The 10796-nt window shown below is 34.0% G+C and overlaps 1 protein-coding gene and 1 long non-coding RNA gene across 2 annotated transcripts; both read left to right on the plus strand.

Moving 5' to 3' along the window:
* The first annotated feature begins 216 nt into the window (after positions 1–216).
* Positions 217–1590, plus strand: LOC136068346 (uncharacterized). Its single transcript, XR_010629709.1, has 3 exons — positions 217–272; positions 389–454; positions 1327–1590. It is a non-coding gene; the product is annotated as an uncharacterized LOC136068346 (long non-coding RNA).
* Positions 1591–4157: 2567 nt separating this feature from the next.
* LOC112022667 (uncharacterized) lies at positions 4158–10194 on the plus strand. Its single transcript, XM_065775417.1, has 4 exons — positions 4158–4261; positions 4408–4565; positions 5679–5708; positions 9053–10194. The coding sequence occupies exon 4, from the start codon at positions 9152–9154 to the stop codon at positions 9767–9769; it is 618 nt and encodes a 205-aa protein (XP_065631489.1). The 5' UTR covers positions 4158–4261; positions 4408–4565; positions 5679–5708; positions 9053–9151; the 3' UTR covers positions 9770–10194.
* The last annotated feature ends 602 nt before the right edge of the window (positions 10195–10796 follow it).

Genomic DNA, 10796 nt, shown 5'->3' on the forward strand with positions numbered 1-10796 from the left:
AAAAAATTATGTGTCCTGTTTTATTTGGGTCCAATTTCTTTGTCATATTTGTTCCCTTTAAGAACAAAGAAGGGTTTGGGGAAATGTTTATAGATTTTATTGATCAGAACCTATATGCTCCTCATATTGATACTAATTAATTCATCTAAGAAGACGTACTTTGTACCTTACAGATGTCAATTGAATTAATATGTATGGTTTTATGCCTATGCCAGTTTAGGAATGGCTTTTCCAATTAGGGCATTCTTGTGCTTCATTTTGAAACAATTGAGGTAATATATTAACTTTAATCCTTTTTGTTAAATCAATTGTTGTGTTGTAATGCTTGAACAAATTTTTTGACACATGGAAGTTATGGTTATTTATGTTTTCTACGTTGCTGTTTCAGCTTTGCTTGAAGCTTCAAGAAAGGTTAATTTTAAAGATTTCTTAAGACAAGGCTTGCATCTGGAAGGTATAATTTTATCTTTTCCTCCTTGTGGGATCTAAACATATTTATTTTTATAGGTTCTGTTTACATGGTTATGGCATAGGTTCTTATGCTTTAAGGTAGAAAACAAATATTTTTAGTAATCAACAAAGTGGCATAAGATAAGGAGGTGACATATTTTTTATTTATATGAAAAAAAAAAATATAGAGAAATTGTTGTAGCAAGAGTCTTAATGACAACTTAAGTTTGTTTATTAAAAAGAGTATTTTTTTTTTCTTTCAAGAAACAGATTGAACTTTGGTAAGATACAGTTTTATTTAATTAAATTCATAGAAACCGTTGTTTGCCTTGCCTTTATATTTTTGTATGATGTTCTGTCAGTTTTGTTTACGAAGTTCGTCTACAAAACTTTCTACAAGTGAATTAATAGAGAGATTGAAAAATTAATTTGAAACTTAAATATTTGATAAAATAGAGAATTAGGAGCCTCATTAAAAATCTGAAAGGATTATCAAATAGTCATAATACAACTGTAGGATAGTTTATGTACCTTAAATTTGGTTCTCTACAATCTATTTGTTTCTTTAATTGGGTTTTGATCTTACGTTATGAGATTCCAAAAGTTTTGAGACTAGGATTTGTTTTAAGTTTCAATTTTAAGTAGAAGTTGAGTCTAATCTTGATGTTAGATATGTATTCTTGTATGATTAATTTTCTTTACTTTTAGATGAGTTGCATGAGGTTGATTAATAATCTTTCTCTAAATGTATGTCTTAAATAATTATATATACGATCAAAGTGTATTCTCAAGTGGTATTGTGAGTAGTACCTTTTGCTTCCAATATGTTTTTCGTGTTTTCTTTATTTCAAAATTTTCTTTCTTTTTTGGTTTCAGGAAACAAAGGTTTCTTCTCACAAAAGCATGCAAGAGGAAGTCCTCCCTGCTCAGTAGTTCAAGGTTGTTAACTAAAGGTACAAATAAGTTACACAAAGTTAGAGGTTGTTTTTAACTTTGTACGTGGGTAGAACAAAGCAATCAAATTTCTCATTTTGGTGTATTGTTTTAAGAGATTTGAGCTTTTTATAGGGATTTGAACTTCTACAATTACTCATGTATTTTTTAACATTCTTAAAAATAAATAAATAACATTATTTTAGAACTTAGTTTTAGTAGTTTTCTTGTGCATCGCACGGGAGAGCGACTAGTATATATATATATATATATATAAACTACATTCATTCCTTAACAGGTGGTCCTTGTACACTATGGTGGAGGTGCCAATTTCTAAAGGTTTTATTTATGGCTTAAGATACGTGACTAATTAGCTAAGTCAATCCCCGTGCACTGATCGATGAACTGATGTACAGTCTTTTCTTTGGTATTAAATTGTAAAGATCAATCGCTATAGTGTTCATTACATTCGTTGGGCTTAAAAATGAAAATTTTTGCTCATTAGTCCACATGAAGTGAACATTTGCCACATTGCGCTATGGTACATAACTATTAGTCCAAGGGAAGTGATTTTTATGCTAACAGCAAAGCATGACTATTCTATAAGCAATGCATGTGTTTAGAAATAAATCTAACATTTTTATATAATTTAGTATGTTAATTGGAGTATATTCTTTTATTTGTAAATTTCTTTTAAAACTTTTATCTCTGAAAATAAATCTAAACCATCAATACCATAATAAACATAATGTTTGAGAAAAGATTCAAGTTTAAGACAGTATTTTTGCAAACTATCATCATCTAGAGAGAGAGAGAGAGAGAGAGAGAGAGTAAATTTTAGGGATTTAAGATTTTTGATTTGTTTTGATTTGAGATTGTTTTGTGGGTAATTTTTTAGACCGGATTTGCATTTTATGCCATTGATTTTTGATTTGTCTAGAGGTTAAGGATGAATTCTTTTGTGACAATTGATTTTGTTTAGACCAAAGGATATTTTGGGGTACCAATGTTTACAAAAATATTCCAAATGTTTTGTTCTTTGGTCACAAGGATGTATAAGATTTACATATTTTTCTTTTTCTTTTTTATCAAAAGGGTTGGAGAGTCTTGAAGAAACGTTGCAGTTTGGTTACTTAAGCATACTGAGAAAAAAAAGCCGCCACTGCCCTAGTTCTTCAATAGTGTTTGTACGGGAACAATCACTGTGTCGTTGAAATTAATTTTGGGTGCCCCATATTTAACTGATATGTGGGTAGGGTAAAAAATCAAACACTATGAGCTGAAGAGGGTCCTGGTTTTCATGCCAATGTTTTCTCCATTACTGTTTCTACTAACTCTCTCCTTTTTGGTTTGGTACCAACCAATGCCGTCACGTGGAAGTGTGTATTTCCTAACTGGCCTTTGAGCCTCACTAGCTCCTGAGCCCCAACAAAAATTTGGTCTTGTTACAATTATCACCAGTCAGGTGTGGCAGCTAATGTTGTGTTGAATCATGAGTGAGTTTTAGACTATTATGAGTCAGACATGAACACATGTTATTATTAGATCCTTCAACCGTAACACTACCTAATAACAGGTGGGAAAATTGTAATTTGCCCTAATAAAAAATTGTAAAAGAATGAATATTTTATTAAATAGATGTGTAGAATAGATAGACTAATGTGGGTGTTTTGTAAAAATGGATGTGTAAAATAGAAAAAGTAGTTTTTTTTTTGTGCAAAATAGACGGTAAGTTTGCATGAACTGAGGTGGTTGCTCTCAAGGTCCTAAACCCAAAACGAATTTTTTTTTTTTTTTTTTTTTTTTTTTTTTTTTAATTTCTATCCAAAACTATGCCGTTTTGAGGCATATTTAGACCACATAAAAATTAAAAAAAAAAAAATTTTCTTTGTTGTTTACTATTTCTATATGTTTCATCATTTTCTTGTTGATTAGACTCCTTAACATTGGCCCAAAGAAGATGAATAGCTACTGGTACGGTGGATCTCTCTCTTGGTTAGGATTTCATACAATCATGGGTTAGAGCCCTCTCTCTCTCTCTCTCTCTCTCAATTAAATTTATTTGATAATCTTATGGTCTTTTTTGTGAGTAGTCACATGTCTGTTGCTAGAGTGCTTGTCTTGCTAAACTGAGTTTTTTTTTGGTAGTCGAGTCCGAAACTCAACATTGGCACAGAGAAGACTAATAGCTACTGGTGCATCTCTTCCACTATAATCATGCCCAAAATCCAAATAAGTGAAACACATGCGATAAGCATACTTCGATTCATTTCCAGCGATAAGAAAAATATCAGAATAAATAATTAAGTCTAATGGTGAGAAGGAAACATGATAGTGAGCATCCATTGATAGAATGCAAAATATATACTATACAAATAGTCATATTGTGAAACACATAATACACATTCAGCAGTAAGATAATTGTGGGGGAGGGTGGACTTTAGCTCAGCCTGAGAACCAAAGCCCAAGAGTTAAGCCCGAGGAACAGGCCCAACAACATATCTAAAACCAACCAACAATCAATATTATATTTATTATTTTATTTATATGATTATAATTTATATAAGACCCAACAACAATATATACAACAGAGGCAAAACCAAGTCAATGCAAACCAAAGTCAATACAAACCAGTAAGTCCAATAATTGTTGTCTTTGCTAAATTCCTTAGTGCCTCAAGAAGATTTGGTCCCATACTCTTGAATTTGGACTATCATATTACTTTCTCCATCATTTCTCATTTCATTCTTTAAATAAATGATTTTTAGATATGGAGAGATCGTTGATGTTAACCTTGTTAGAGACAAAGGTACTGGAAAATCCAAAGGTTTCGCATTTGTCGCATATGAGGACCAGAGAAGTACAAATCTTGCTGTAGGTTGGTTTCTCTCAATCTGTCTTTTCAGTTTTGTGCGAATGATAACATTTATTTTTTTTAAACAATGACTGTTACAAGAGATTAGAAAAGTTACTGCACATTATAAAAGTGATCATTAGTTATTGTTGTTGTTGCTGCTATTTTAGATAATTTGAAAGGAGCACAGGTTTTAGGTTGGATTATTAGGGTTGATCATGTTAGTAGTTATAAAAAGAAAGAGGAAGAAGACGAAGAGGCAGAGCAGAAGAAGAGGGAGGAACGAGGCGTCTGTCGTGCTTTTCAAAGAGGTGAATGTACTCGTGGAGCTGGATGCTAGGTTGCACGGACATGCCATTTTTGGCGTCGTGTCCGACACGTGTCGGACACCGGAACGACCACAACGCGCCAGATTTCGGTGTCCGGCAGTGTCCCTTTTTTTTTTTTTTTTTTTTTTTTTTTTTTTTTTTTTTTTTCGTTTCTTCGACACGGCGCCGACATGGCTCTGACGCGGCTCCGACACGGCCAGCAGTGAAAAAAAAAAAACACACACACACAGATTTTGACAGGTGGACTTAGCATCACCGTTGATTTTGTGATAACCCTAACCCAATAAAACCAATTTAGACTCATTCTGACTGAAATTTGAAACACATCTCAAAAAGTTCTTCAAGTTTAGACTCACCACTCACTCTGACTGATAACCCCGCTGCCCTCTGTACTTCGCCGGAGTTAAATCAGCCCGATTGGCGAGCTCCGACGTCGACGCCGTGCCGCCTGTCCTCTGTCCCTTCCGATCTCTCTCTCTCTCGGCGTGGACAACAGGTCCGAGCTCTCTCTCTCTGTTGTTTTTTTTTTTTTTTTCACTTTCTGGTGAATGCACTGAATGGGGGGTGTTCTGTTGGCCCATTACTTATATAAGTTATAAACTTATAATGCGTTTTGTGTTTTGTCATTTGTGTGTGTGTGTTTTTTTTTTTTTTTCACTGCTGTTGTGGCCGTGGCCCATGGGTGCCCTGTGTCTTCTCTTTTTTTTTTTTTTTTTTCATATAAGTTATTACTTATATGTTATAAATTTGTTTTTTTTGTGTGTAGTTTTATTTATTTATTAAAGTTAAATATTATAGTTTGACGTTGAACTTGTTATCATTTTGTGTTTTTAGTTTGATGTTGAACTTGTTATCCTTTTATGGTTTGTACTCTAAACATTATGTGTATTATTGTACTACTTTGGGTGTTGTTTACTTATTTGTAGTTTTTATATAATTTAAATTCTAGACATAAACGTATTTTATGTCTAAAAACATTAAAAAATATGCCTAAATATAAAATTTAATTAATTATTTAACCGCCGGTAACCGCCGAGTCCCCGCTGTGTCGTGTCCTTATTTTTTAAAAATTGCCGTATCCCCGTGTCCGTGTCCGTGTCCGTGCAACTTAGGCTGGATGCAAATTTTCTCACGATGAGCAAGTAAGAGGAATAGTGAATTAGTTCCATAATTTGGATTATTTAGTTATTTGGACAAACTACACTTGATTATTACACTATTGCCCAACATTTGGCTCTGAAATTTTGTTATGGTTATGAAAGTTTTCACTCGATTATACATTAGACCAACATTTTAGGTAGTGCAAAAACTGGAATAGTCTGAAAATAGTTCCTAGTTTTGAGTGAAGTATTTTTTGCTTTTTATTGTTGTTGTATTACAAAGTTAATGAATAGAATCTTAAAGTCTGCTCTGATTGATTATATGAACTGCTAACACTCAGGTTATAGACTGTAAGCTGGGAAATTTAGGCCTGCAAATTCTGTTGTATATTGGACAATAATGATAATTTAAAACCTCATATCATGCCAACTTTCAATGTAGCTGGTTGTGTTGGATAGATTGAATTAGATTGTACTTGTAGGGTGCCGAACCATTGATTTGAACTATATATGTTGTGGTGAACCACTTATGTTTAGTTCTAATAGATCATTTTCAGTTGGAGAAAGTTGTGTGTATCAATTATAGCATATTAGGATCATTGGTTATGTAATTGTTAACACGGTACGACTAAATGGGCTTTTGAACTTCGTGGATGGTATTGGAGAGAGAATTTAATCCTTCTTCACCGTGCTTGCATTCCTAATTTCTTCTCTTTCTCTCTTTGGGTTTTTTTTTGGGGGGGGGTTGGGGGTGAGTGAGTGACGTAGGACAAAGGGGAACAAATAAAATTCTGATTTAGAACTGTTGGGGTAGATCTGGTAATACCTCTGTTTTGAGGGTTTAGGGTAAGGTTTTGGTAGGAAATAGTTTAGAAAATAAGAGAGATAATAGGGTTTCCAAAGTGGACAAGGATTAGTAGTAGGATTTGGGGAGAGGAGAGCAATCAAGGTTTGGGTGGCTATTCCTGTGCTATGAACAGGAATAGATAAATATCTAGGAATTACACTTAGACTTCCTAAGCATCACACCTAGGGTTCCTTAGCATAAATTCTGAAAACATTAATCATCTCAACAGAAAACACTACAATTCTTTAAATAGAAGTCTAATACCTAATCCTAGATGAACTAGGATTTCTTAAAACCCAAATAAGACTTGGACTTGGACACCTTAGACTTTTACTACTAAGCCCAACTAAATAACCAAACTTAAAATAAAACTAAAGTAAGACCCAATGGACTATAAGCACATATTAAGAAATTACAAAATTGCCCTTAATACATAAAATAAAATAAAATAAATCATTCTCACTGCCTCTTGCATCAGTGGGTGTTGTGAAATGAGGTTGGGTCTTGGTGTGATGGCAAGTGCCTTCCACCAAAAGTGATAGGTCGTGGGTTTGAGTTTAGGAATCAGCCTCTCAAAAAAAAAAAAAAAGAAAAATGGGGGTAAGGCTACCTACCAATAACTTCTCTCGGACCCCGCAAAAGTGGGAGTTTTGTGCACTAGGTACCACCTTTTTTTGAGGGTATTGTGAAAGAGAGGAGTCTATAAATTAGGATAGCTCTAAAACCATATTGATGTAAGACAGCTTATCTTCAGACAAAAAAGGCTAAAATTGATGCAGGATCTTTAATTGAGCACCAAAGGACGAGGACAATAAGATCTACAACTGATTTAGAGAATGAGGTTAGGATGCTTTATTATGTAATTAATGATAGTTGAGAGACTTTGGGTTGAGACCAAGGGCCAGAAGAATGCTAGAAGGAAGCTAGATTAAAGTCAGAGAGTAAGGGTCTGTTGGGTTAGCTAAAAAAGTAGTGTTTTCTGTTTTCATTTTCAATGGGACCCATAATAAAAAACTTGTTTGGTTTAAGAACTTGTACACAGTTTTCATTTTCAGTATCCTAAAAGTTGGATTTGAATACAAAAAATGAAAACACCTTTTCAACATTTTCATTTTCATAGAAAATAAATACAATGTCCCCCCCCCCCCCTCTCTTCCATCCATTGATGTGGCACTGTTTTAAAACTAAAAAATGCCTAATTAGCAACCAGAGTGCGCTCTCTCTATTTTGGGGGATGGGGCTTAGTCAACCATATTGTTGGTTGCTGATCTGGTCTTTTTAGTTTTGAAATTGTGCCACCTCATTTAAAAAACTGCTAGGCCAATTTGGTTACTCCAGCAGATGGAGTTTGGAAAAAAGATCGAAATGAAGCTTTTTTGGAAAACAAAGGGACCAATTTGATCTGTGAAATATTGAAGGGAACTTAGGGCTTGTTTAGTTTCAAAAAGTGGTGTATTCACTTTTCATTTTCTTTATTCTATATTTAAATCCTGAATTTGATTATAGAAAAAACACTTATTTCACATTTGATAGTGTTGTGTTTGGTAAGTTGTTTTGAATACATAATTTGGGTGTAGAATACATCATACCTGGGTTTGGCACATCACATCACTAAAAAACAAAAGTAACTTCGTGTTTTAATAATATTTACGAATATGCCACTGTATTCGTACTCAGAGAAAATGAAAACGCTAAAAAGTTGTATTCATTTTTTGTATTCAAATCCAACTTTTAGGATATTGAAAATAAAAACTGAATACAAATGCTAAAATCAAACTAGTTTTTTTAGCGGTGGGAGCCATTAGAAACTGAAACTGAAAATAAAAAATGGTGCTTTTTTCAGCTAACCAAACAGGCCCTTAAAATTCTGGTAGTTTTCCAGAGGCGAAACATATACTTTGACAAAAATGAAAAAATTATCTATCCCAGGGACCTTAGACATTTATACCTTAAAAGAGATTGTTTCACACAGATAAGGTATGTCAGCACACTATACAAATTGATTCAAGGTGCTGAAAGTTAATTCATTCTTTGTCATTGCTGTCCTGAAATTCATATAATCTATCTAGATTATCCATGCATGGAAAATAAGCAAGTTTTTTTATTATTTATTTTTTGGCATTAAGCTGCCAATCAATCTGAGACCTGACCATTTAGAAACTTACCTATATTGACCAAGACCAATGATCAGACCCATTAAACAATACCACTGCTTACCCAACCAACTTCTGGCCAAAACTACAGAGTCTAAGATATGCTTGACAAGCAAAGTTACATAATATTCATATGCCTTAAATGAGCGACATTCAATAAATTTTACTAATCTAAGTTTATGATTTGGTTTTCAATTCCACATCAGGGAGTTGGTTTTTATTTCTAATGACTAAAAAAAGACTATCTGCTTCCTATTTATTCTCTCTTTTAAAAGTATTGGTGTTTTATTACATTTTGGAGAGTAGAAAAATTTGTTCTATGCTTACTTTTACATCTTTGTCATATTTTAAGGTGCTTATCTACACTTTCTTCTTTCTATTCATAGAGAGCTGCAAATACAGGTTGGGGACATGACAAGTTTGAGGGTCCAACAAGAGGTGAGAAAAGACTTGAAAACAAGCCGTCAAATCCTGTTCGCGAACTTATGACTCAAGGTGGTTTTAGTCGGGATGATAAAGATTTGCGCTCCAGAGCAAAGGGTAATGATAGGGCCTTTGAGAGCAATAGTAGGCAAAGGGATATGAGGGAGGAGAAGAGATTAAGAAGGAATGGTGATGATGAGTTCAGGCCACAGTCAAGAGAAGGTCATGATAGGAGGGAAGAGAAGAGTTCAAGAAGACATGATGACAATGAATTTCCGCCGAAGTTGAGAGATGAAAATAGATCGAGAAGACAAGGTGATGATGAATATGAGCTGAAGTCTAGAGGTGGAAGGGAAGAAAAGAGACTGAGAAGGCGTGATAACGATGAGCTAGAGCCAAAGTCAAGAGAAGATCATGATAGAAGGGAAGAGAAGAAATTGAGTAGGTACAATGATAACGAATATGAGTCCAAGTCAAGAGATCTTAAGAGAGAAGAAAAGAGACCGAGAAGGCATGAAGTCGATGAATTTCATGGAAGTCGAGAGAAGTTAATGATTGGAGAGAAGAGGTCAAGAAGGTACAATGAGGATGAATTTGAGCCAAAGTCAAGAGAAGATGGAAGGGAAGAAAACACATCAAGAAGGCAAGAGTCAATTCTATCAGGAAGAAAGGTGAGATAAGGGAGGAGGGGAAATAAAGTCAACTCATAGTAGGGATTGAATGTTTGCAATGATTAACTGTTAGGATCACTCTTTTGTTATGGGATGGGACCACTTCCATATGGTATCTTAAGGCTCCGATTGTTTTTCTTTTAGTTTGCCTGAGTTCTATACTTGATTTTGTTTGAATTGTTCCCTCCCTTCCCCGCATTGGCCAAGGATGGTGGTGTAGCTTGAGAGATAGTGGAACTGATGTCCAATCAACTTGGAATGTATCATTTTATGTGAAGTTATTGTAACCCCATAATGATGAGGATTTCAATGTCATTTTCAATGACGATTGTCTATCCTGATTTTCTTCACTTGAGTTGAACTAGAGTTAATTTGTAACAATATCTACGTCGTGGTTGATAAAAATTTCTGAGAGACAAAACTAGTTTTTTTTTTTTTTTGGTTTTAAAGATAAGCTGTTGCCCTTGCATGGTCGTGTGTACTGTTTTAGTATCAGGCCATTATTTTGGTCAATTTTGGTATATGAGTATATCATTTTGGGATTATCGCTAATACAAATATAAATGCAATACATATTTTAGACTTACAATTACTTATTATTAGTGAAATAACAAGAATGAAATCAAAATAACATAGTTTATTTTTATTTTTAGGGGAGAACCAAAATTTAATTGGAGTTTGGTTGAAATGACCTAGAATGGATTTGGGGGGGTGGGTGTTTCTTGTTTCGATTTGCTTATTGGTACGATATTTTCAACCTGTTCTTGTGGGAATAGAATAAAATCCATGGCAATGCTTTTGACACTCAATCTCAGTCATTGAGGGTAAGGGTTGAGATGAAAATATATAAAAAAAAAGGTAAAAAGGTAAAAACTTTTCTGATCTAAGGATTGAGCAAAATTTACCTCCTCCAACTTTCTGGTTTGGTTTTGAATGATTCTTGTATAGAGCGTTGACAATAAGATATGTTGAGATTGAATTTAATGAAAGTGAGCTTCGACATTCCAGAGAACACAAACCACGTTGTCAAGGGTGA

This window comes from Quercus suber, unplaced genomic scaffold (assembly GCF_002906115.3).
Source record: "Quercus suber isolate HL8 unplaced genomic scaffold, Cork oak 2.0 scaffold_111, whole genome shotgun sequence".
Lineage (NCBI taxonomy): Eukaryota > Viridiplantae > Streptophyta > Magnoliopsida > Fagales > Fagaceae > Quercus > Quercus suber.

Bases quoted from the DNA above. Each gene is read 5' to 3' on its own strand.
- LOC112022667 (XM_065775417.1), top strand. From the start codon at position 9,152: ATGACTCAAGGTGGTTTTAGTCGGGATGATAAAGATTTGCGCTCCAGA.